This window comes from Mus musculus, chromosome 13 (assembly GCF_000001635.26).
Source record: "Mus musculus strain C57BL/6J chromosome 13, GRCm38.p6 C57BL/6J".
Classification (NCBI taxonomy): domain Eukaryota; kingdom Metazoa; phylum Chordata; class Mammalia; order Rodentia; family Muridae; genus Mus; species Mus musculus.
The window spans coordinates 21,717,530-21,744,474 of record NC_000079.6 but is presented as its reverse complement, the minus strand read 5'-3'; the positions used below and the strand labels follow the sequence as shown (position 1 = coordinate 21,744,474).

At 42.7% G+C, this 26,945-nt stretch overlaps 3 protein-coding genes and 1 pseudogene across 3 annotated transcripts; 1 reads left to right on the top strand and 3 right to left on the bottom strand.

Moving 5' to 3' along the window:
* Positions 1–9,018: 9,018 nt before the first annotated feature.
* On the bottom strand, positions 9,019–9,441 carry H4c11 (H4 clustered histone 11). Its single transcript, NM_178210.2, has one exon. The coding sequence runs from the start codon at positions 9,377–9,379 to the stop codon at positions 9,068–9,070; it is 312 nt and encodes a 103-aa protein (NP_835582.1). The 5' UTR covers positions 9,380–9,441; the 3' UTR covers positions 9,019–9,067.
* Positions 9,442–21,948: 12,507 nt separating this feature from the next.
* H2bc14 (H2B clustered histone 14) lies at positions 21,949–22,431 on the bottom strand. The gene has a single exon (NM_178200.2). It carries the CDS (start codon positions 22,375–22,377, stop codon positions 21,997–21,999), a length of 381 nt encoding a protein of 126 aa, NP_835507.1. The 5' UTR covers positions 22,378–22,431; the 3' UTR covers positions 21,949–21,996.
* H2ac14 (H2A clustered histone 14) lies at positions 22,674–23,033 on the top strand (annotated as a pseudogene).
* Positions 26,360–26,847, bottom strand: H3c10 (H3 clustered histone 10). Its single transcript, NM_178206.2, has one exon. It carries the CDS (start codon positions 26,814–26,816, stop codon positions 26,406–26,408), a length of 411 nt encoding a protein of 136 aa, NP_835513.1. The 5' UTR covers positions 26,817–26,847; the 3' UTR covers positions 26,360–26,405.
* Between the last annotated feature and the right edge of the window lie 98 nt (positions 26,848–26,945).

Below are 26,945 nucleotides of genomic sequence, written 5' to 3'. Positions count from 1 at the left end.
GTTAAAGTTCAACATGCCCTCGTGATAAAAGTGTTGGAGACTTTAGGAATAGATGGAACATAACTAGAAATAATAAAGGCTAAATACAACAAACCTATAGCCAACATTGTATTAAATGAAGACAAGCTTGGAGTATTTCCTCTAAAGTCAGAATGGCAATTCTCCCCTCTTATTCAATATAGTGGTGAATGTATTACCTATAGCAACCACACAAGAGAAAGACATGTAAGACATAATACTACAAAGCAAAGACTATGTAACTCTTCCTATCTAAAGATATGGTTCTTAAAAGACTATCTGGAGTCTACCAGAAAGTCCATATAAGACATAATACTACAAAGCAAAGAAGTGTAACACCTCCTATCTAAAGATAAGATTCTTTACTTAAAAGACCATCTGGAGTCTACCAGAAACCTCATAAAGAAACAAAATAGTAGTCTTCATGTTACTAATAGTTGACTCTCTGTCTTATGCTGGGAGCCTGCTACACTAGTGCTAGGGATAGCATACCATGACAGGAACTGCCCACAGCAGGCCAGGATGGAAACATCTCAGAAGCCTATGGCAGCTCCTTGTGAAAGAGAATGGCTTTTGGGATCCTGAGAAGCAGGAGACACATCCCTCCAGGGGACCTGCCATCTGAAATAAGGGGCTGCCTTCAGTAGGCCAGGACAAAGACATCTCAGTAGCCTGCAACAGCTCTTTATAAAATTAAAAAAAAAAAAAAAAAAAAAAGGTTGTTCCCATTTTTCCTAACCTTAGCCCTGGATAATGGCTGTATAGATTTCATTTGTACATAACTGCTTTCTGTTGGCCTTGGTGTACATAATTATTCCATTATATCTAGCTTTCCTATTTCCTTCTCTTTCTACTCTGGTGAATTCTGTGAAGCTAGATGTTCCTTGACATAATGATTCCTAGATCCTATGTGGAGGCTGGACCCCAACACATTAGTTCTCTCTGGAAAACAGCTGAGAAGGTGGAACATCATTGGGGGCAAAACTTGATTTTGCGAAAGTAAAAGTTGCTATGTATTACTAATATTTACTCTCCTTGATTATTTGTTATTCTGGGACCAGAAACTGATGCTTCTGACTATTAACTCCTGTTGCTTAAGAGGGGGAAGGGAAGGGTTAGTTAAGGATTCATTGCTAGGCTCCTTTCTATCTTGCCAGGAGCCTTACCTCTTGCTAGCCCAGTGAGAGGGAGGCCTTAAGGAATGAACTGTTATTGAGCCTGTCACTCTCACAGAAAAAAAACTTTTATACAAGCAAGTATGTACACACACAGGCATTCATACACACATTCACCTTTTTGTTGGGCCCAACCATCTATCTGTCTCATCAACTTACATATTTACACACACACACACACACACACACACACACACACACACACACACACACACATATATTGGATGGAACAAACCCCCCCCTGAACAGGTGTCATTGAGCAAGCACCAGTGCAGAAAGAACTCACTCATCCTGGATGAAAAATAAGCTCCAACCTTTATGGCTTAGAGAAGGAAAAAACTTCTACCTTTTTATTTCTTTTAGTAAAAAAGCTCATAAAGAAATGGCTCCTAAGTACATAGGAGTAGTCTCATAGTATGAAGAACCCTGCCTGCTCTCTCTGCTCTCATGCTCTGCTCTTGCTGTCAGAGTTCCTAACTCTTGTGCTTTTTTAGGATACATGGTCACATGGTATTCCAAGAATCTTTTTCTCAAAAGTTCACAATAAGTTCAAACATAAATTCAAATCATAAATTGCATAACGAGTTAAACAGAGCTGTTTACATGTGTTTCCATTAAGTCTAGTTATCCAACTAAACACTCATTATCTGCCACTAGCTACATAGGTTCATTAAGAGTTTAAGCAATAATCCTTTCCAATGACCAATTTTGGTCATCTACATGTTGGGTAAATTGAGGTAGGCCGTTATTATTTGGAGGTTAGTTATTATTATTAGAGCCACTGATGGGGGTGGATCCAGTTACCCAGAGGGGCCGCTGGCAAAAACAACCAGGGATTAGAGAAATTACTCAGCAGACTTTTCTCTGGGGGAACAAAGCTAAAATCAATGAGGCTGTCACTTTCTGTGACCAGCAAAAAAACTATGGACTCTTTTAACTCCTTGGGGCTAGCAAGAAAGAGAAGAAAAGAATGAAAACATTCTCTCTCTCTCTCTCTCTCTCTCTCTCTCTCTCTCTCTCTCTCTCCCCCTCTCTCCCTCTCTGAGTGGATGAAACAAAAGGCAGAGCCCAATAACTTCATATACATAAATAATATTCCTCCATGCATACACACACACACACAGACATATGTGTATATATATATATATATATATACACATACATACATACATGCAGACTTACAGACAGACATATACACATTCACATATAGAATGGTTAGAACAAAGCTCCAGCAAGCAGGCTCCAAGCATTTCACACATCCATATACATACATAAGTACACACAATTGGATGGAGTAAACTCCACCCCCCCACACACTCACACACACACTCACACACACACACACAGATAGTTGGTGAGTGGAGGGAACAGTAGTCCAGATCATTCACACAAACTTTATATTCGTAGTTGATGGATGGAAGGAACAATGCTCCGACCCACTACACACACAAACCTTACATGGACAGAGTTGACGGCAATCCTCATAATTCATTCTTTCTTCCATAACTTATGTATCCCAGGAAAATCTCTCAGCAGTATATAACTTCAATGTGATTACATTTTAATTTTCTTCTAGTGATATCCCCATAATCCATGCACATTTGTAACTAAGGGAACTTGTTATAAATTAACAAAGTGTAAGCAAGCAAAGTAGTTTCCTCAGCTAGTTTCTTTTATTGGAAGGCAGCAATTTCCACTGACAAAGAAAGGAGTGATAATTCTACTTATCTTTTAAGGTAATCTTTTAAGAATCTTCAAAGAATCACAAGTCTATAAACTTTTATATTAAAAAAATCAGCCATATCTACCTTAAATCTGTAGAATGCATGTCTACTCATCAGCCAATCTTAATAAATCATATCAGGGGTTGGAGAGATGGCTCAGTAGTTAAGGGCACTGATTGCTCTTCCAAAGGTCCTGAGTTCAATTCCCAGCAACCACATGGTGGCTCACAACCATCTGTAATGAGATCTGATGCCCTCTTCTGGTGTGTCTGAAGATAGCTACAGTGTACTCATATACATAAAATAAACAAATCTTAAAAAAAAAAACCACACCTAAAGATAGATAGATAGATAGATAGATAGATAGATACATGGATAGATAGATAGATCAATCAATCATATCAGGAAGCTGAGGATACAAATGGGTATAAGGAATCAATTATCACCAGTCCAACCTCAGTGAGAATCACAGCCAGTACTGCCATTGTTCTCCGTTCCTGACCATAAAAGGTCTCTAGCTTAGCTCGTATGAATGTGCCTTCCTGAACTTCAAATTCTTTCCTAAGATTTTCTACATCAGAGCCAGTAGTAAAAACATCTAAACCTAGCTTCACTAACAATTTTATTTTTCCAAATTTCTTAAGGGTGGGGGTGGACACTGCTGACAATCTAAGTTCTTTCTTAGGGTGAGTAGTGATTGAATCATTAATCTGCTCCAGCAGCAATGCCTGCCAGAGATCAAGTATCGTGAGTGTCAGAGGCGTGAGGGACTGAAAGCCCCTTAGAGTTTCCATACAATTCTTGGATTAAGGGCATGAGGGCAGCAGGCAGAGGAGAACTCTATAACAGCATGGAGTCCTCAGGACACAGTTCTCAGGGTTGTGCCACACCGTGGCTCACTCATGTGACTGTGGTGACCTGTGGGCAGCATTGCATGAATTCTAAAGCCACTTGTCCTTCCTCCTGTATGGCCCTAGGAAAATCCTTATGTGTAAATTTGCACCGCTTTGCTAAGGGGAAAATCATATGCCCGATGTCTCATTTGTGTTTAACTTTTGTATAGATAAATCTGGTCAATGTTTCTATATTCTGTTCTTGCACCTACTGTGAGAGACCAAACCGTGAGAAACTAGACCCACAGTAACTCTCACCCTGAAGATCCGGCTGACCCTTTGATGGGAATTATGTCACCCCCTCCTTCATTGTCTCCACCTGGCACCTGGGACTGCCAGCTTCACTCCCTCCTTCACTTGGCACCTAGAACTGCTTGGATAAAGCCAGCTTCACCTCCTCCTCCATGTCTCCGTTTGGTGCCTGGGACTGTTTATGGCACTCCAAGATAAACTGCAGAATGTTTGAAGGCCGCCCGGGACTGTTTTAGGGCCGACATTCCAAGATAAGCTGCAAGAAGCCTGCAATCAGCATCTGCCCCAGATGTCCATCCCTTTTCTCTGTATTTTATTATACTCCCTCGACTTCTCCCTATTTTCTCTCATGGTGTGCTTATAACCAGGCTCTTAGCCTCCATTAAACAGACCTTGACAACTCTTTGCTTGATCTCGCTTCCCTTTCTCCACCCGTTGCTCTTGCAGGACTCCGTCCTCCTTGACCCACGGAATAACTAAGTCCTGCTGGACGGGACAATATCCATGGTAAGAATTAATCCTGAGATAAAGTCTCCTTTGTACCTTGTCTAGTAGAGCTCACCATGTAAACCCCTGTGGGCCACCTTTAGGAATTTTACCTACTAGCCTTTCACCTATGCTAACTTGAGAGTCTTAGGGCTTCTCTTGCTGCACTGAAATATCACGACTAAAAAGCAAGTTGGGGGGAGAAAGAATTTATTTGGCTTACACTTCTACATTGCTGTTCATCACCAAAGGAAGTCAGGACAGGAAGTCATACAGGGCAGGATCCTGGAAATGGAGGCTGCTGCAGAAGCCATGGAGAAATGCTTTCCTACAGAAACCAGGATTAGTAACCCAGGGATGGCACCGCCCACAAAGGCTGAACCTGCCCGCATTGATTGTTAATTGAGAAAATGCCTTACAGCTGGATCTCATGGAGGCATATATATATATATATATATTTTTCCATCTGAGGTTCCTTCCTTTGTGAGGACTCTTGCTTGTTGTCAAGCTGACACACAAAACAAGCCAATTGTTTTGTCAACTCGACATACAAACACATCACCACTAAGCTATAACCCTTCCTTTCTTATTCACCCTGTCTAGGGGCTTGCTTTGCCTTGAGTTTGGTTTAGGTCTAGAGGGGAGCCTTGACTGACATCAGATTTGTCTTGCCTGATATTTCCTTCAGAGAAAAATCAGACAATAAAGGATTAATTTTCTTAGTTGTAAAAGGCAATATTTCAAGCAGTGGGGCTGACCTCAGCTGAGGTAAACTCTTGAGAATCTGAGGACTCAAAGTTCTCAGCTTCAACAGGGTCCTCCCACACATCCCCACCCCATGTCATAGGATCCCATCCTTTGCCAACAAATGCCCTTACTTTACCTGCTGGCCCCTCTGAGACTGAGGCTTGGATTTCTGCTGTAATCCAGGCAACCTTACAATGAGAGCTTTGGTTTGATGTTCTGCGACTCAAGCTCTATGGCTGTTGGAGAGAAGATTCTCTTTACTTAAAAACCTTTACATTGTTTGATTTGCATCTGGAGCTCATGGAGATCAGTCCGACCCTTTATCAGTTTATCCAGAAATGCTAAGAGCAACTAAACAGCAAAAGCATTTTCCTCCCCCCTCCCCTCCCCCCCTCAACCCAAACCGTAGAAAGTTTCATATATCTGGTCACCAAATCTATTACCACACACAACCGATGATCAAGATAATCAAAGGCATTTACCTCTTTAAGTTTGAATTATAGTTTCCACCATAGGCTTTCAATACGCTCTGAGCTCCCAGGAGAGAGAGACTGAGTGATAGGTTTCTTCAGTAGCTGACGGTGCTGGCAAATTAAAAGCCTATTCCAAACACTTAAAAGATTCATCCTTATACTTCTACTCCTCTATAACTAGTTCTGGTACCACTTCTCCTGCTACCAGGGTTCTCTAGAGTCACAGAGCTTATAGAATGTCTCTCCCTATTTATAGGTTTTTTTTCTTTCTTTCTTTTTTTTTTTTTTTAAATAACTTACAGGGTTCAATCCAACTGATCTAACAATGGCCAGCTGTGAATAAATATTACAGGAATCTAGTAGTTGCTCAGTCCCACAAGGCTGGGTGTTTCAGCTGGTCTCCTATATAAGCTGGAATCCAGATGAAGTATGCTCCAACAGATATGCTTATAAACAGGCATAGAAGAAAAAAATAAACCCTTCCTTTTTCTATTGTCCTTATGTAGGCTTTCAGCAGATGGTATGGTCTAGTTAAAGAGTGCTTCAAGATCTGGATTAAAGGTGTGTGTTGATACAGATTAAGACTGTGTGTCATCCCACATCAAGACCTGGATCAAACACTTGTGTCTCCCAGCCTCCATATCTGGAGCAAAGGCTACAGGTCACAGGTCTGCCCTCCATTTCTGGATTGTAGTTCATTCCAGATATAGTCAATCTGACAAACTGACAATCGAGAATAGCCATTACACTCTCCCAGAAAGTAATTAGAAAAATACATTTCCTTCGAAATACTCCCAATTAAGTATTCAGAAATACACCAACAGCAGCAGCAGCAGCAGCAACAAAAATCCAAGACCTCTGCAACAAAAGCTTTAAAATAGTGAAAAAGGAAAGCATAGTGAAATGAGTAGGGTAGTGCTGTGTTGGTCCTGACTCTATTTTCTGTCTGTGTAGACACTTCTCTGCTTCTACAGTGGCTTTGTCTACCTTGGGAACACATTTGCATTGACAATGATCCTGACCACTGTCCAGATGTATTAACCAAAGTAGTTAATGTTTGTACAAGCAAAACATAAACTCAAACAACTGTTAAAGAGATAAGTCAAAATGGTCATGTTTGTTCTTCCTGAACAGCTGGAAGCCTACTCCGACCCTCACATAAGAGTGATATAATTGTGGTCTTTTGCTTCTAAGTACATAGTTCTCTGAGTTTCCAACACCAGGAGACTTTCTTGGTTGCTGTCCAAAAAATAAACCTTTAATTTGGCCTTATATGTATAATTATGATGGTTTGTAACTTTCTCACTTAAAATATAACAGAAAATAGTAGAAAGTGAAAAAAAATTTTTATACAGAAATAATACTATAAAATATCTACAATTAATATACAGAATTAATGCAATACCTATGAAACTGTCCATGTCACATTTTACAAGCTTAGAAAAAATAATGCAAAAATCCAATAGAAACAAAAAAGAGCCAAAGCAATTGTAATGAGTAAGAAGAACGCTAATGTCATCACCTTACCTCAAGTTGTACATAGAGCTATAGTGATAGAGACAGCCTGGTGCTGGAATTAAAAACAACAACAACAACAACAACAACAACAACAAAAAGCAGAAAATCCAGTGGAATAGAATAGAGGACCTAGAAATAAAAAGGCAAAGCTATACCCACCTAATTTTTGTCCTAAAGTGGGAAAAACATGCTTTGGGGAAAGCCTGGCCAACATTGCTGGTAGAACTGGATTTCTGACTGTGGAAGACTGGAAATGAATTTGTATCTTTCATCTTGTGAAAAACTCAGTTCAAAATGGGTCAAAGCCCTGAAACATTTAAACTTTTAGAAGAACACAAAGGGAATGCCCCTGAAGATACTGTGGTAGGGAAAAATTTTTAAATAGAATAAAAACAGCACAGGATCTAAGGTCAAGTTTCAACAGATGGTATAACATGAAAAGTTTCTCTACTGCAAAGCAAACAATCAGAACAGCAAATGGACAACCTACAAAATGGGATCAAATCTAGGCTAGCTCTGTATAAGACTGGAGATTATGTCCAGGATTTACAAAGAACTCAGGAAGTGAATGCTAGAAAAATGAAGCTGCTGATCAGCACATAACTTGAATCAATAGTTTTCAAAACAAAGGTAAGTGGTCAGTGACTATTGTTAAGTGCTCAACAATAATCCAAGACATCAGGGATATGCAAATTAAAACTATTTAATGTGTGAAGTGGTTTGAGATACCACTTCAGTTAGGATGAAAGCCATCAACAAATGTTGGCAAGGATGTGGAGGGAACTCTGATTTACTGGTATTGGGGTGCGGGGTGGGGTACAAATCAATACAGCCACTGTGGAAATCAGTTCGGATATTCTCAAAAAATTAAAAATAGAACTCCAATATGACAAAGTTATTTTAAACCTGAGCATATATTCAAAGAATATAGAGAATCATAGAGATATTTTTTTACCTCAATGTTAATTACTGCTTTATTCACAATAACAAAGAATTGGAATCAACCTAGTTGCCCATCTACAGAGAAATGGATAATGAAAAATTTGTTAATCAAGCAAACATACATAAATATTACTCATCTCTAAAGAAAAATGAAGTCATAAAACATGCAGGAAAATACATGGAATTAGAATGTGTATTAAGCAAAACCACATGCTCTCTCCCATGTGGAACAGACTAAACGCAAGCATTGGACAACTTAAATTGTTTCTATTGACATTTATGTGGAAGTGTAAACGTAGTAACAGTGTACCTTCATTAACTGTTGACTCTTGGCCGTTTTATGATTTATTAATTAAAGTTTTATGGCTTATAAAAACTCAATTCAGAAATTCACACCTCCCCCATATTGGCAGTTTTATTCAGAATTTTATTGCATCCGAGACAGCATAGTTTATAAAGCCAGATCAACCTCATTCTACACAACTGAATGTACAAATCCTGAACTTAAGTGGTCTGTCGCAAGGTATGAAATGACTTAAGTAGGGAAGCATCCTTAAGAGGTGGAAGCAGAAAAATGGGCAAGTATAATAAAACTGCCTAGAACAAATAAAAAGAGTGAAACCATGTGAACACCTAGTGAACTCACCACTTGACAGGACTATTCAGCTTTCCTAGCATTGTTCCGCATGCAAATTAAGCACATACATGTTCGTTCTGATTGGACAACCTGTTACGAGCCGTTTTCACTCCAGTTCTCAGTTAACAAGCGTCAGCTCTTCTGTAAAAGATGTGGTGGTCCTGAAAAGGACCTTTAGGGAAATATAGTGTAAGCGAGCAGCTTAGCCGCCGAACCCGTAGAGGGTGCGGCCCTGGCGCTTGAGCGCGTAGACCACGTCCATGGCGGTGACGGTCTTGCGCTTGGCGTGCTCCGTGTAGGTGACGGCGTCGCGGATCACGTTCTCCAGGAACACCTTCAGCACACCGCGGGTCTCCTCGTAGATGAGGCCGGAGATGCGCTTCACTCCCCCGCGCCGGGCCAGGCGGCGGATGGCGGGCTTCGTGATGCCCTGGATGTTGTCGCGCAGCACTTTGCGGTGGCGCTTAGCGCCACCTTTACCGAGCCCTTTCCCGCCCTTACCTCTGCCAGACATGACTGCACTCAGGACAGCTCAGAACAGAGATGCTGACCGGGAGCCTGAGCGCCGTCTTTTTATACTGTAGCGGGCGGACCGAAATGAGAACCTGCAGGGAGGAGGCGGGAAGTTGCGCCCGCGGCCGTGGGGGAGGGGAAGACTTACCAAAAAGAAAAAGGGCGCCTTTTGTTTCCCTGTCTGTGCTTTCTGAGGGAACTAGCTCCTCACGCCCTTTTAAGAGTTTGGAGAATCGAGCGCACAATCAGTACACTGATTGCACAAAATACAGAAAGCCAAGCGGCCCCTTAACAACCGGTAACCCCGTCCAGAGAGGACACTGCAGGCGGCTGCTAAGGCGCTTTGGTGCTCAGTACACACTTTCCACCGTGCAAACCGTGCTCTGAATTACCTTGTGTTCCTTCTCTATTGTAACCGCATTTCAATTTTTTTTTTTAGTTCAAACTTCCAAAAGGCCATTTTAATATGTTTATAAGAATTTATAGAAACCTTTAAGCCGATTTCAGTTCACAGTTTGCTTGGACCCCTGCTCACACCACACAATCTGGGAAACCCTGTCTGCTGTCCTTCCCTCAACCCCATATGCTTGGAGAAAACTTCAGGCTAACATGTCATCACCCTCACCTAAGAGTTTCTGGCAACCAACCCTGGCTTGGAAAAGGGCAAGACAGGGTCTAAACACTATCTCAGTCGCCCTTGGGGTGCCTACTTCAAAATTTATCCAAAGTGGGCTGGAATCCAAAATGCCTGACTTTCCTTTGTTCTTTGGTCTGCCCTCAGTACACGCTGACCCGTCTGGATGGCCACTAGAGGGCACTCTTGACTATAACATCCTTCGTGATCTTGAAATTTTCTGCTGGTTTAAGAATGGTCTGGACTCCCTTTGTTCACGTTTTGGGGGAACTGAATTCTTGTCCCTCCGTCTGTAGTGCTCGATGGCTTAGGCCAAGGTTGCAGCATTTTCAGACATACAGGGACTCAGACCTCGAGCAACCGTCATCTGAATCACTGGGTCTCCACCCCTTCTCTTCTTCTCTCCCCCTCCTACACACTAAGTGCTTTGTCTAGTGGACAGCCTTCTTCTCTGCACCCAGGCCTTTCTCCTATTCCACCTAATCCTTTCCCAATCCCACCCCACCTCCCCCACCCCCCCCCCCCAAAAATCACATACTCTGCTTACTGAAGTCTTCTTGCCTATACCAATGCCTTCTGTCTTCCCCTCTGAGCTAAAGGCCATGCACAATTAGCCTCTTCCCCTTACCCACCTTCTTCCCCTCCTCCCTGCTCCTCCTTCTTCTTTACAGGTTCCACTTATAGGTTAACCCTCTCCCCTTTATCCACTTCCACCCTCCCTGCCTACTCTGCTTCCTGCCTCTACTTCGTTGCTGACACCCACACCCTGGCCCCATCCACACTGGCCTACTACCCCTGGAATCTCCCCTGTAGCCTCTTATACAGGGTCCCACCAAACCTGTGCTCCCTTCTGCCCTCTCCAGGAAGCAGTTGGAGTTGAGGGTGTTGTTGAGTTCATGTTCCTTTTCCTCCTCAAGACCTCCCCAGATTGAAAAACTGCTAGGATCCTTCTCTGTCAACCGGTCTGCCAGTGTTAAGGCGTTCCGGTCCCTTCGCCAGTCATTAACATGAGGCACGACCTTTATATCATCCAGGCCTCCACTCTCACTCTCACACAGTGTGAATGTGTGCCAGCCAGCAAGCAGACCAGACCCATCTAGTGGACGATTGATAGTGCTGTGCTTGTGAGTCAAGTTGACAAGGAGCAATTGTGTTGCTTTTGTGTGTCAGCTTGACACAAGCTAGAGTCATCAGAAAGGAAGTGGCTTCAGTTGAGAAAATGCCTCCATAGGATAGAGCTGTAAGGCATTTTCTCAATTAGTGATAGGTTGGGGAGGGCCCAGACCATTCTGTGTGGTGTCATCCCTGGGCTGGTAGTCCTGGGTTCTATAAGAAGGCAGGCTTAGCAATCCATGAGAAGCAAGCCAGTAAGCAGCACCCCTCCATGGCTTCTTCATTAGCTCCTGCCCTCAGCCCTGCTTGAGTTCCTGTCCTGACTTCCTCCAATGATGGACTGTGATCTGGGTGTGTAAGCCAAATAAACACCCTTCCCCCCAACTTGTGTTTTGGTCACAGCAGCAGAAACCCTAAGACACCGCAGCATCTCGTGTCTAAAGTCAACTGTGCTCTTCTGCCATAATATACTTGGGGATTCAACTTAGCCAGGGCTCTAAGACCCTTATCTGCAACTGTGTGTGGCCTCTGAGGGACCTACAGCCCCCAATGGTTGTGATCAGATTCTTTCATTTTTGTGACCTGGTTCTTCAGACATTGAATCCCCAGTGTTACTATTATGGCTAAGCCACTATACCAAGTGGCCAAGGAAACCCCCAATGGGACTCTCACTCACGTGGCTATATAGCTCTTTCAGAGTCTTCTTGGCCCTACTACCTCTTTATTGATGAGAGGCTGGGGGCAGCAACAGGTGTCCTGGCCCAACCTGTTATGCCCTCCCACCTGTCGCTTTTCTGTGTAGACAAATGGACCCTACTGTGTGCGGGTGGCAGCCATTTCTGCGGGCTCTAGCAGTGGTGCTGAACTCTCCCAAGAGGCTCTCAAAGTCTCCATGCTCCAGCCTGTTACTTTATACTCCAACAACACCTATCCATCCCTTGAGGCCCTCTTCTCTCTCTCCTGGGACCCTCATGGGTCCAGGCCTTTCATCTGTTATTCCTGGAAAACTGCCAAGCCACTCTGGCCCCTAGACCTACTCTAAACCTGGTCATACTGCCTGTTCCATTCTCTTCCAGTACCACTTCCCACATCTATTTTTTTGTGGATGGAAGTTCCCTTTTAGATAACTCAGCAACCCCACAGCCAGCTTTTGTGGTTGTCACCTCAGCTGAACTGGTTTCGACAAACTACCTCCCAGTGGGAACGTTTTCACAATAGGCTCTAACCAGCTCACTCCGTATTGCCAAAGGACAACATGCTAACATCTACACTGATTTGAAGTACATCCTCCTAATAGCTCATAGCCACTCTATCCTATGGAAGGAAAGGGGGTTGCTGACTCCCAAGGGAGCCCCTGTTGTGCCTTGGTGTCAGTATAGCCCGACTCTTAGAGGCCCTCCAACTCCTGGTAGAGGTGGCCATAATAATTCACTGCCAGGGGCACTTCCACAGTCCCTGTGGCTCTGGGTAATTACAGGTCTAACTCAGGTACCTGGGGTTTGGCTTCCAGCTCCTCCAGATCAAGGGCCACATCCTCTTCCTTACATCCTCCTACAAACCTCACTACCAGATGGAGGAAAGAAACAAATTCCTTGACAAAGGGGCCACATAGGCAAAAGATGGATGGCTTTCATAAATATCTTAAATGACTGCCTTATTCTTTCTCAGAAGTGTGCACCATGGGATATTCGGTGGTTGGGATCAAAGGGGTGTCTCCCAAGGGCCATCGGCAACTCAATGATGTCATCAGTCTCCCTCCAGTGTTAGATCACTTTGATGGCCCAGGTGCCCATGTAGAATGGGACAGCGTTAGACCTCTTCCCGACAGTGGAGCACCTGCATGTTCTTGGGAGATGATTGCTGGTACTCTATCAATGAATATGATCTGTTAGAAACTAATATCACGTCACTCCACAAATTGTCTGAGGGAAATGCAGTCAGTGCACATCCCTGTTCCACTCTTTCTGGCAGTCTTTACTCTTCATGTGGCTAGCCCCACTCATGGCGGGGGGTCATCTTCTGTCTAGTTTTTCTCCTAGCACTAACTACCCCATGCTGTCCCTCTTCTGCAGGAAGTAGCCAGATCTGAATCAGTGCCCCTATAACCAAAGAGGTTGGGATGTTTGGTTGGAAAACCTGCTTCTGTTCCCTGCACAAGCTGGGAAACCCCATCTGCTTTCTTTCCATCAACCCTGCCTGCAAAAAAAAGAAAGCGTATAGCTAACATGTCATTTTCTACTCAAGTGTGCCTGTTTAGGGGCTCAGCTTTTGACCATATATGAGCACAATCCCAGCCCCTAACTGACAGTCAGTCATCATCCCTCGCCTAAGACCTATAAAACCCCCTTGCCTTGGCCTGGGAACATGATTTCCCTGGCCCTGTTCTTTGGGTTCTGTGAACCTGCTTGGGGGCAGTGTCTAATAAACCTGTCTTTATTTTTAATTCTATCTAATCTGGCCCATATTTCATTGGCAGAAAACCTATTATTCATAACTTAGATTTTATTTATTTTTTTGTTTGTTTTTTGTTTTTGGTTTTTCGAGACAGGGTTTCTCTGTGTAGCCCTGGCTGTCCTGGAACTCACTCTGTAGACCAGGCTGGCCTCGAACTCAGAAATCTGCCTGCCTCTGCCTCCCGAGTGCTGGGATTAAAGGCGTGCGCCACCACGCCCGGCTATAACTTAGATTTTAAAATGTATATTTAGTTTCTTGACAGACCTAGGCTAAGTATTACCAGTAACATTGTGTAAAATTTTATTCTTTAATTTAATCGATATTTATTGGCAGAGGGACCTTACAGTGAAACAGTTTAAACTGGTGTGGAGAAAAAAATCAAAAGTGATTATGTACACTTAATATTCTATCATAACTATTTAAGCATATAGTTTAAGAAAGCTCATATATTTAACCAAAACATGCTAGTGGAATCTTTTCCTATTATTAAGTATGTTTTTCTGACATACTCCAAAATCTAAATACTTTACCTGTGAGAACTGGTATTGTTGACCAAAATAGCAACTTTTTACCACAGCGGTAAGAGATTCTTTGTTATGGAGCCACATATGAGTGGCTGTGGCCCCCAGAACGTAGCTTTTGTTGCTCCAAATTCCACATTCAATGAAGTAGTTATTTCTTGAACTTTTTTATAGTAGCAGAACTAAGAAAATTATAACCCAAGGCATTTAAAAATACATTGGTGTGTATATTTTAAAAAAACAATATCCATTACTTAAAGTTTCAAAAGCCAGTTCATATATCTAATAATGAGCTCAACCTGAACTATAAGAGAATTTTAATTGGTTAGATAAAAACCCAGCATTCCTCAGGAACTTGTCACACTGCTCCAAAAGGAGTAATTTTCCTTACCTTTGGCAGAAGGGAACTGTGGCTACCTATGACTGCATATTAAAGCTCATGCTGCCCCAGGTTCCCTTGGTACCTTGAGTATCTATTATACATTTCAAACAGGTCAGAAGAGGGTGTTAGATTCCCTGACACTGGAGTAAGGGCCACATATGGTTGCTGGGAACTGAGCCTGGTCCTCTGAAAGGACAAGTGTTTTAACTTGCTGAATTGAAGGACCCTAAGGGCTTTTTCCAGTCCCACATCCTCCTACGGCTTCCTTCCCTCCTGCCTGGGGTCAAGGATAGGCCAAGTTCCATTCTTCACCCACAGGAACATTCTTGAGTTTAAAAAAAAAAAAATTCTCAGAAAAAACACAATTTACTGACTGATAGTCACCTGGTCCTCTGGAACATCCCAGGTAGAGTTCAAATGTGTGTCATGCTTGCTAGCCAATATGCTTAGCCAATAAGTTTGACATGTAACCTTACTGATGTAACCTGTGCCCCTAAAAAGTATAAAAACTGCTTGTAATAGCCATTCAGGGTCACCTTCTAGTCACTTACCTTGAGGGACTAATTTAGAGTTGACCCCACTCAACGGAAAATAACCCTCTTGCTTTTGCATCAATCTGCATCATGGTATCTCACAGAGGGCATCTCGAAGTAAGTACCACTGACCGAGGGTTGGGGGTCTTACAGAATCATCCTTCAACTCCATCAAAAAAAACATGTTTTAAGCATTGTGATTTCTGCTAAGTTTTTTCAAAAATCTAAAATCATTTAAACATTTTAAAACTCGTATTGTATTATTTTGTTACTTAATCAGAGAAGATTTATATTATGGAGAGGGAAAGTAGTGGTTGGTATCTTCCCTCATCTTCAAGGTCATGACCAATACTGATGATTGTTCCCTTAACAGTTCCTGCAGAAGTGGAGATGGTGCTCAGGCAGAAGCTTGAAATAATAGAATTGATGTTAGAAAGGATTTACTAGACAAAATGGCTATACCCTTATTTATTGTTTGTCAAAACAAATTGTCATCATCAATATCAAAAACCTTGCCAGTGAAAGTATAGCAACGTAAAAACAGAATTCTAGGCCTTTAGGCCCAGGCTTGGGAATGTGGCCTTTGTAAAGGTATGCTAATCATAAAACAAATAGCGACATTCCTCCATCCACCTGCTTCCTGGGTTCAAAGAGTGCTCTTTTAAAGAAAGTCACCCAGAACCTGCAATGCAAATGTGCTATTGTTAGGGGCTCTTAGAAGCTGTCTTGAGAGTTAACAATTACCAGGTATTCCTTGTGACTCTTAACTGGTATCTTTGGTATCTTCCAACAACGCCCTCCCCACTTCCTTGAGTTTTGGTTTCTTCCTTTAAATACCCCCTTACCCAGCTACTCGGGGCGCCATGGTCCTCTACCCCTGCATGGTGTATGACCATGGGCCCGAGAGCGCTCTTGAATAAAAATCCTCTTGCAATTTGCAGCAAGACCCGTTTCTTGTGGGTGATTTTGGGGTGTCGCCTCTCCTGAGTCAGAACGTGGGGGAGTCCTCATGTTGTGGGTCTTTCACCAGCAGTCCTTGAGGTAGCCATGTGCTGATTCTTCTGCATGCACATCCTAAGCGCTGGCTCTCAGAGAGGAGCTTTGAGCTTTTGATCCTGTAGTTGCCATACTGATGTAGAAGAGATTCAAAGCTATAGAAGTGGTGTTAGAAAGGATCTGTTAATAATAGATTTGTTTAAGAGACGTTAAGTCACCCAACGTAGAATTTAGATAAGGGAACTTTGCCTCCCAAATACCGCAAGGAAATGTATTGTACTACCGAGGCCACATAGAGATAAGCAAATTTAGGATGCTAAGAGGTAATTGTTAACCAGGATTGACAGTCCCTTAGGCTGCTTCCATGACAACAGAGACAACCATGATTTACAACAGCCATTAGGTAATTTCCATAACAAAGAACAGGCCTCGAAGAGACAGCTCAAGGGGCCTGGCAGAATCACAACCTCTTTTAAGTCCTGGCCTGCCACAAAAAAGCATAATTCTGTGGGCAAGATGACCCTAGGTAACAATTGTTGAGGGGTGGGGGCGAGGGATCAACAGTGGTGTACTTAAAATAATTTTCACAGAATCATTGCTTTATATACCTCCCATCAGCCTTTTCATAGGAAAGCACATTACTACTGAAACAGCACAACTCCAAGTTTAGTATAGATCAGAGCAGACAGAAAGTTCGTTTGCTCAATGGCCCTGCCATGTTCAGGGCACTGTTTAACGTGGGCCTTCTTTCTAATATGCTTAGCCCTGGCTTTCCTGGGCTTGTTAGTGGGAAGCTAAGATTTCTGATCAAGTTTCTTGATCTCATTAATAAAACAATTTTAAAACAGACTTGGGATGAAACATTTATGTGACATACAGCCTTCCATAGCAAAAGACTAAGGCAAAACATTTTCTTTTCTTTTCTTTTCTTTTCTTTTCTTTTCTTTTCTTTTCTTTTCTTTTCTGACTTTGTGTAATGGGCAACTGTGTAGTAATGGAGGTAGACACAAAAGGTATGGGTGTGGACTAATGGGAAAAGCCATCCAGGACTTTCAGTACATATTCCTTTCTGCTTCTCAGTATAGTTTCCTTTTTCCAGGCATAAGACAGGGCTTCTCCCGAATCAGGGTCTTATGATCTCTTATCAGACAAACAGGTATTTCTAGCCTCTTATTTCCCAGAAGGGACTGGGATGTTAGAGCAGTAATTCTCTCTTCAAGACTGTGTGGTAGAGCGACACACTTTTTCTGTCATAAATCAGGTGTTCTCACTTGTATGGCCTGGGATAGATCAGAAGTCCCTGGGTGCAGGAGCAGGGATGGGGACAGGAGGTTAGCAATTAATTGACTGCTTCCAAAACTCCATTTCCTTCCTGTTCTCAGAAAGCGAAAGTGCCACAGTTAGCTAAATTTGAAGAAAATCCCTAAAAAAGCCGAGTTATTCGGCTAAGAATAAAGCATCTCTTCTATTCAGTGAGAAAGATCTGTTCCCTTCGTTGACAGGTGAGAACGGAAATGTGAGCGAGCAGCACCTCTTCTCCACACTGAGAACAAACTCTTACTGCCCATCCTATTCCTTCAGGATTAGCTGCCGCCCACCGAACTGTCTCTTCTATAGATTGATCCGAACTGTAATCAGCCAGACATGTGCATTAATCACAGTTCTCTAAAACACCCACATATATATATATATATCACTGTTCCAATAAAGCAGTCTCATCCTGTTGGGATAGTCTCTCTGCCTACCTGCTTTGTTTTTATTACATGCAGCACCCATGGCAGTTCACAAGTGTTGGTAGCTGCAGTCACAAAGGACTTGATGCTATTTTCTGGCCTATCTGGGCAAAAGGCATACATGTGGTGTATAGACATACATGTAGCCAAAAAACAAAACAAAACAAAACAAAACAAAAAACAATATACGAGGTAATTTTTAAAAGGCCATAGCCTGACACTTTGACCTCCTGTTAACAACACCTTTTCTTTCTTAGTTACTCCACACCTCAATTCTTCGAATCCTTTGGACTGCAGACACCAGAATTTGTATGGTATCAATAATTCACATTCTTTGCCCTATCACATTTCCCACCCCTTCCTACTCTTAACTATATTTAGCATATAAATTCTTTATAATACACCCTAATATATTTTTCAGTTTTGTTAAATAGCAAAGCTACCTATTTTTCACGAGCCCATTCTGTCCCATCTAAATTTTCAATGAAATTGCAAAGGATGACTCAGGTGGGAGTTGCAGACTAGAAAAGGCAGTCAAACAGAGAGTTTGCATTGTTGAAAGAACCACAAAATAACCACCTCTTCTATTCTGTGATCACATAATATCCTGAAACTACCTCTTACATCCTAAGACACTGGAACTTTTGTTGGAAATCACAGCCATAGTTAACAATACGCTTCGAGGTCCCTTTTAAGACTGTTAACCTCGCCTGTTTATCTAACCTGCATTTAAAAAGAGCAATGTACCATTCAAACTCATCTTGAATTTCTTATATAATCAACTTTTTTAACCTGTCTTTTATGTTCCTGGGCCAAATAATGCATGGACATTTTCAGCACACACTATCAACATCCGCACATGGACCAGAAGAGCAGGTTTTGCTGCACTCATTGCCGGTTTTCCTTTGCTCCCTACACCAAAGAGCTTCCTTGTGAGGCATGATAGAGGGTAGCTTAGTGTTTCCTAAGGAAGTTTATTGGTAAATCCTTTATAACATCAATGTGCTACTGTTGCTCCCACACCAGTGGAAATACTCATCTTTTTTATATATTTAATATCTGAAAACTGAGGGTGTTTCAGAAACAACAAATTCATGGAGGTGCTTGATTTGAATTTCTCAATTACCAAAGACAAACTACCCAGAAGCAACTGTGTCATCATGAGCATCCTCAGAGATCACCGCAAGCATCTAACTTACCCTCCACTAATGTGCCTGCCTCCCTCCTCCACTGAGAACGAGCATAACTTTCCAGATCTCTCTCAAGTTTGGGACTTTTATTTTTCCTTCACGTAATAAAGCTTTTCTCCTGTTAATCTACCGTTGGCTTATGTCGTTGATATAATCATTGAACAATGAGATCATGTGCACTATATAGGTATGCTGTCTGAGTTCACCAAAAAGTTCTCTCTGAGAGTCAGGAGTGTTGGTTGCACTACTCCCCAACCAGTTCTGTCTCAAGTATGCTAGTCTCAAAGTCTCTTACAGATGGTTGGTGGCAACACACTCCTTTAATCCCACCATTAGAGAGGCAGAGACAGGCAACTCTCTGAATTCCAGGCCAGCCTGGTCTATGGAGTGAGTTCCAGGGCAACCAGGGCTACACAGAGAAACCCTGTCTTGAACACCCTCCACCTTCCAACCTCCACCCCCAACCTCCTGCCCCATACCCCCCCAAAGAATCAGTCTCTTACAAGCCCCCCCGCCCTAAGGATTAGCTGGCGCTCCTACTGTTGCATGGAAGGAATGGAACAGAATATCGCCCAAGCATAAAACATTGTGCCTTAGAAGGTAAACCATGTGCTAGGGAGATGGCTCAGTGGTTAAGAGCATTGATTGCTCTTCCAGAGGTCCTGAGTTCAAATCCGAGGAACCACATGGTGCTCACAACCATTTGTAATGGGATCTGATGCCCTCTTCTGGTGTGTCTGAAGATAGCTACAGTGTACTCATATATATAAAATAAATTAAAATCTTAAAAAAGAAAAACCAAGCAAACAAAAAAAGAAGGTGAATGATTTTTAAGATATGACATTCGTTTATCGCATGATTTAAAAAGGAAAAAAAATGTTAGTCCTCCAGTTATAGGAAACTCAGCCACGGAGGAAAACTCAACAGGGAACTCAGCTAACTATCCCTTCCCCAGGTGGTTCCTGCTTCATGTTGTAAGCAACTGATTTGATGGTGTCACCTGCACAGTTGCTATTTGTCTTTTTTACTTTAAAGTCTTCCAGGAAGAGACACTGTTCTGCCAGTGACTCCATAAAATCCAGCTGACTGCCTCAATGATGCTTCCTCAATTGCTCTCTGCTGGATATTCTGAGATCCTACGTGATGAAGTTTTACTGTCTGTCTGCTTCTTCAATTGCTGTTTTCTTTTTGCTTTTGATTTCCTATATACTTAATAAACTGACTCATTCAAAACTGTAGTGGGGAGTACCTACAAGGACAGCATGCAGCAGGCTGAGGAAGGACGACTCTTGTAAGTTCCAAGCAAGTCAGGGTACAAAGCACTCTCTCACTCTTAAAAAAGAAAGTAAAAATAATAAAACAAATTTATTGACAGAGTTTTAGATGTTTCATTTTATAATGTATTACATATTTTCTTTTCAAGGTTTGTATAATTATTTTGGAAAATAGTTCATAGCTGAGTCTCTACATTCATACAAGACAGGACATATAAGTTATGACTTCAGTGCAGTCCATTCTTATTTAATTTCCTCCACTTTAAAACCGGGAAAACAATAGAATTTGTTCCACAGGATACTATAAAGATCAGAGATAATAATTAAAGAAAATGGTTAGAAAGTCATATTAAGATCTTACTCTATAACAGCTTAAATTCATTTTGAAATCTGTGTACTAAAATTTCATTTATATTTGTGCTGGTTAGTGTTTATTTGACACACCTAAACTCATCAGGTGGAAGAGGGACCCTCAACTGAGAAAATACATTTATTAGATTGACCTGTGGATAATTCTGTGGGGGCTTTTTTTTTTTTTTTTTTTTTTTTTTAATTAATGATCGATGTGGTTGAGACAAGGTTACATGGATCAGTGCTGCCACCCCTGGGTAGAGTGGTCCTGGCAGGTGGAAGAAAAGCAGATGTTTGCTTTCTGCCTCTGCTCCTGCTTGAGTTCCTGCCCTTTCTTCAAGGATCAGAAAGGCCTTGTAAGCCAAATGATCCCTTTCCCGAAGTTGCTTATGGTCATAGTGTTTACAACAGCAATACAACGCAAAATAGGACAATAAAATTATCTACCTTTATGTGACTATTTACTACTCTATCATATCTAGTAAATGTACTAGCCTACTGATGGGATTTAGAAATAATTTTCATTTTCTTGACATTTCTATTATGCTTGAGTGAACCTTTACCTAGGATGATTAAGAAACAAAACAAGCTGGGCATGGTGGCACACGCCTTTAATCCCAGCACCCTGGAGACAGAGGCAGGTAGATTTCTAAGTTCGAGGCCAGCCTGGTCTACAAAGTGAGTTCCAGGATAGCCAGGGCTACACAGAGAAACCCTGTCTTGAGCCCCCTACCCCTCAACCCCCAAGGGAGGGGGGGGAGGGAGGGGGGGGCACTGCTTGAAGGTAGAATCCCAAACCTATAATAAAAAGGGCAATAACATTAAAGCTTTTTGAGGCTGTTTCTCCTTTATAGTCCATTTTGAAACACCATACCAATAAAATCTTAATTAAGTGCAGTTAAAAAGTAGGTCACACCAAATAACAGTACAACACAAGACAATTTTTAAAAATCAACAAATAATTTAGAATTACCTGGCAAGTCTGTTGGAAAAACCAGGGGCTTGGAAAGTCAAACCTGGTTGTAAAGGCCTGGAATCCCAGACACCGAAATTAAGGAAGATACAGTTTGAGGCCAGGCTGGGTGGTTATGGTAATTCCATATTGGTCTGCAAGAGACCTGGTGCCAAGAAAAAGTCAAGAATGACCCAGAAAAGGAATGGTGCCATGTGGCATAAGGACAAACTCAGCTGCACTTTTACAAAGTTAACTGAAGTGATGGCAACCTTCCAGTTTGAGATTAAAATAGGAATCAAGTATCAAAACCAGATTAACAGAAGGGCAGATTTATAAATATTAAATGGTCTGCATTAGTGTTTTCTTAAAGTGAGGAATGTACTCTAGACAAAACCCTTGGATTTGTGCTGTGCTAGCCCTTTTCAAAGAACTGCTTAGTGGCTCTGAAAAGAGCCTTTGTGTTTGGAGTGAGTCAGACGAACTCACTTGGAGCTGGTGTACTTGGTGACCGCCTTGGTGCCCTCCGACACCGCGTGCTTGGCCAGCTCCCCGGGCAGCAGCAGGCGCACGGCCGTCTGGATCTCCCGGGACGTGATGGTCGAGCGCTTGTTGTAATGCGCCAGGCGGGAAGCCTCGCCTGCGATGCGCTCGAAGATGTCGTTCACGAACGAGTTCATGATGCCCATGGCCTTGGAGGAGATGCCGGTGTCGGGGTGCACTTGCTTTAGCACCTTGTACACGTACACCGAGTAGCTCTCCTTGCGGCTGCGCTTGCGCTTCTTGCCATCCTTCTTCTGGGCCTTGGTGACGGCCTTCTTGGAGCCCTTCTTCGGGGCGGGAGCGGACTTCGTTGGCTCAGGCATGTTACAACACAGATAAACTGCAATTTGTCTGTATAGAGGAGGCGAAGTGAACGCCCTATATACACGCTGTTATGCAAATAGAGACGAGAGATAGTCGCATGTTTATTGGTTAGTTTAAAATTACACCTATCCAATGAGAATGCATATTGTTCAAATTTGTGTTTCTACTGGTTAAAATATTAGACCCTTAGCCAATGCTACGTCTTCATTTTTAGCGCCATTCAGTCAATAACAAAGAGTGAGCTACTCTTCCGCCTCAGCACTTTTATTGTACACAGCATTTTGTTTTGTCCAGTCGCAGTGGCAAGGTTCGCGCCAAGGCCAAGACTCGCTCCTCCCGGGCCGGCCTGCAGTTCCCCGTGGGCCGCGTGCACCGGCTGCTCCGCAAGGGCAACTACTCGGAGCGCGTGGGCGCCGGCGCCCCGGTGTACCTGGCGGCCGTGCTGGAGTACCTGACGGCCGAGATCCTGGAGCTGGCGGGCAACGCGGCCCGCGACAACAAGAAGACGCGCATCATCCCGCGCCACCTGCAGCTGGCCATCCGCAACGACGAGGAGCTCAACAAGCTGCTGGGCCGCGTGACCATCGCGCAGGGCGGCGTCCTGCCCAACATCCAGGCCGTGCTGCTGCCCAAGAAGACCGAGAGCCACCACTAGGCCAAGTGAACAGCATAGTTTCGGAAAGTTCTTAGGAAACATAACTCTTTAGAGACACTTTTTGTACTCGAAAAGAATTGACACTTGGGTTTGTGAGTCATCCAGGAATACAGCCGTTCCATTTTCTTATATAGAATTACCGAACTTGTCTAAAGTCAGAAGCGGAGTTCATGGCTCCACCCCAGGCCCAGTGATCAACCTGAGGTTATAGGTTTGCATGACAAGTGCTTTCTTTCCTTGGGCCACAAGCTATGCCAAACGGAACACGGATAAATGCCTTGCAAGTCCTCTGTGTGGTGCCAGTCCAGAGTTTCTGCAAGGTTGAGTCTTGCAGAAGGCGACCTCAGTACTATTTTGTACTTTGCTGTTTGTTTGTTTGTGGAGCATTGTAGGAAAAAAAAAGAAAGAAAGAAAGAAACTTTTCTGCAGTCTTCAATAGGTGTTTTATTAAAATTCAGCTAGTGACCTAGCTTAGAGCCCGGAGGCATTAAAACAGGTTTACTGAACAAGTGAATTCAAGCCTGAACCCATGAAAGGAAAATTTTTGGTTCCCACAAATTGTTCTCTGACTTTCATATGCATACCCTACCCTTACAATAGATGTAGCTAATAATAGATTTTTTTTTAAAAGCAATATTAGCCTAGTTGTGTTTTTGACTTAACCTAACTTTTAACTTAACTCTGTCTCTGTTTCTTACTCAGCATGGGAATAAAGTGAAGCTGGAATTAAAAAGTAGGGAAAGGGTGATGAGCTACCCTAACCCTGAGAAACAGAACTTCTATTTTCTGTAGTGACCCAGTATTCATATATATGATAGGGCGGCTGTAGATAGCACGGAAATGAAATTTCACAAGACAGGTATAGAGTAATTTATACCTGTAAATACCATCGCTGCTGTTTGAGGCTGTGGGAAATGCTGAGTTTGAGAAATCCAAAGTCCATGATAGGTTGCTGTTTCATGTGGGTATATACTTAAATAAAAATTTAGAAAACATTGTTGTTAGCTTTATTTTCCTGTTATCAATCTTTGTAGTTAGCTGTTGTACCTTGCTGTTATGTTAGCGACTCATAAGCTGTTAACATTTTGCATGTGTGCCCCACATCTCTAATTCTAGTGCTCAGGACACAGAATCAGGCAAATCTCTGAATTCCAGGCCAGCAGTTCTATACAGTGAGAACCCCAAGAGGCTATGTATACAAAGATGTGCCCTAGATGAGACCGCAGTAATAATGACGATATTGAATGTTGTCATCCTAATCACAAGAATACTAATAAGCAGACAATCCATGGTCTGAAACAGTCCACTTTCTTCTGAAAAGCCATTCGTTGGAGAACAGTAAGGTAACATCCCCTTGATGTTGCTCATGAAATCTGGATTTTGGAAAGGAATTCATAGCACCTAACAGTTTTGCTATCTCAGGAAATTCAAGCACAAGGTCTGTTGTTTTACCCCTTAAATTCTAGTTATTCTTTCAGAAACAACCAATTCCACATTTAGTCACCATAAGTATAGTGTCTAAGCTAAAGAAACAATCCAGTGAGGAGAACAAAGAAGTGGGCAAATAACATAGGAAGGATGAAGAAGTGTATGGATTTCAGGGAGCATGGTGGTTTAAGAGCATAAAATCTATGAAAGAGACTTCTGCTCTGGGAGTTTAAAGGGAATAATTATTAAAGAATAGTATGGGGATCAGCACAGAATGCCTATAAGTATAGATTCATAACTAAGATGAACAAAGCAAAGTAGGAAGTTTGATATTGACAATAAGGTAAAAGTTACAAGAGATAGCCCCTTCCCTTAGTTTGAAATATTTTTGATATAATACCGAATTTCAGATCTTTGCTTGTCTGAGACTTAGCCCTTTATGTGACTGTTCTTTTAACTGCCAGATTTCGTGTAAAAACAAAGAAAAGTCTAAGTATATATTCTAAATCCATCACTAAGCAATTCAACTTTTTACTGATTCTTGTCTTAATAAATAGCATTACTACCTACCCACTAGGATAGTCCAAGAGGGTGGCATCTGTCATTGAAGTAGCAATTTTTATATGTCGTTACTAAAATAAAGGTAAGTTCTTATATAGGAGATAAGGTGTGCTTTTAAAGTGTATTTAGAAGATAACCACACTATTGTGACACTCCCATCACATGGAGTGTTGTCAGAAACAGAATATTCATGCACATGTAGCCATGCCTGCCTACTGACTGGAAAAGTGTTTCATGTTTTCATGTAATTCTAAATGAAAGTCTAAAACTGTGAGACAGAATCTGAGGATTGGTCAGTGCAAACCTGAAAAACAAAAGCAAAACAAAACAAAATCTGTGTAAGCCCTTCAGGAGTTAGTGCTATATACCTTAGTGTTTCTCTGTGGAACAATAGGATGCACTGTCAACAGCCTGGATGCAAAGACAGGCTCTGCATCTGCAGTAGACACATGGGCCTTGCTTTCCAACTCACCTACCTTCCTTTTCAGAAGGTCACCTCCCAAGAGGGCTTTATTTTGTTTCAGGGACTAATTCCAATAGAAAGCACTATGATATTCTACCTAAAACTTATTTTGCCTTTTTGTGCCGTGGGTGTAGTAATGTGATATAGGTTGCGCAGTGTGGGTAGAGGTCCACATAGGCCTCATCACTTTTGAAGTCTTCGATTCCAAACCTGAGCCAAGGGATAAGTTAGCTAACTAGTCTTTGGTATCTATTTAGGCCTCTGTTGTGTTGGTGTTACAGGAAGACACATGATTGCTAGGGAGTAGACCTTCTCTTGCAAAGTGACAGGAATGGTGCATAGGTCACTGGGCCATAAAAAGCTGAACACTTTGGTGAAAAGGAAATGTTAGAATTATAGGCAGCCCTCATAGGCCAAGAAGCTGGTTGTAGCACTTTGGGTTGTTCTGGGCTATACGTCTTCCCTATGGTTTTCTTCATGTTTCTCCACCCATCCAACCATTTAACCAGGGGACTTCTGGTATACAAAACTAACTCAGGTTCTCTTGGGACTGGATAGCTGAGCAGTTAAAATGCTTCCAGCAATTCCATGTATAAGACATAGGAAACCATGAATTTAAGTGCCTATAATTGACTCCGCCGGCCTTATATTGCTGGCAAAATAATTAAAAATCCTTCAAGAAACCGAACAGTAAGTGCATTTGGGGAAATTAGAGGTAATGTTCAGTTTAAGTATATTGGATTTTGCAGAATACTCACCAACTTAAGACACTCTAAAGAGCATCCCTCAGCTAAGAAAAACTGTTAGAACCTGGCTACCGTTCCAAGAAAAAACTCCAATTGGCCTATAAGTCAACAGCACCTTTGTGTAGGTTTGGGTGGCTCTGAAAAGAGCCTTTGAAAAACACAGAAAGACGAACTTTAAGCCCTCTCCCCGCGGATGCGGCGGGCCAGCTGGATGTCCTTGGGCATGATGGTGACACGCTTGGCGTGGATGGCGCACAGGTTGGTGTCCTCAAACAGACCCACGAGGTAGGCCTCACAGGCCTCCTGCAGAGCCATGACGGCCGAGCTCTGGAAGCGCAGGTCGGTCTTGAAGTCCTGCGCGATCTCGCGCACCAGGCGCTGGAACGGCAGCTTGCGGATCAGCAGCTCGGTCGACTTCTGGTAGCGCCGGATCTCGCGCAGCGCCACGGTGCCGGGACGGTAGCGGTGAGGCTTCTTCACGCCGCCGGTGGCCGGGGCGCTCTTGCGGGCGGCCTTGGTGGCCAGCTGCTTGCGCGGGGCCTTGCCGCCGGTGGACTTGCGAGCGGTCTGCTTAGTACGAGCCATGGTAACACCCGAGCTTCCAAAGCAAAGTGATGGAGGGAAAGCTTCAACCACCAAAATTTATACAGACGGCCGAGTTCTGATTGGTCAAAATGGCTGCCAGATCAACTTAATTGGCTGGTGAGTCCTTTT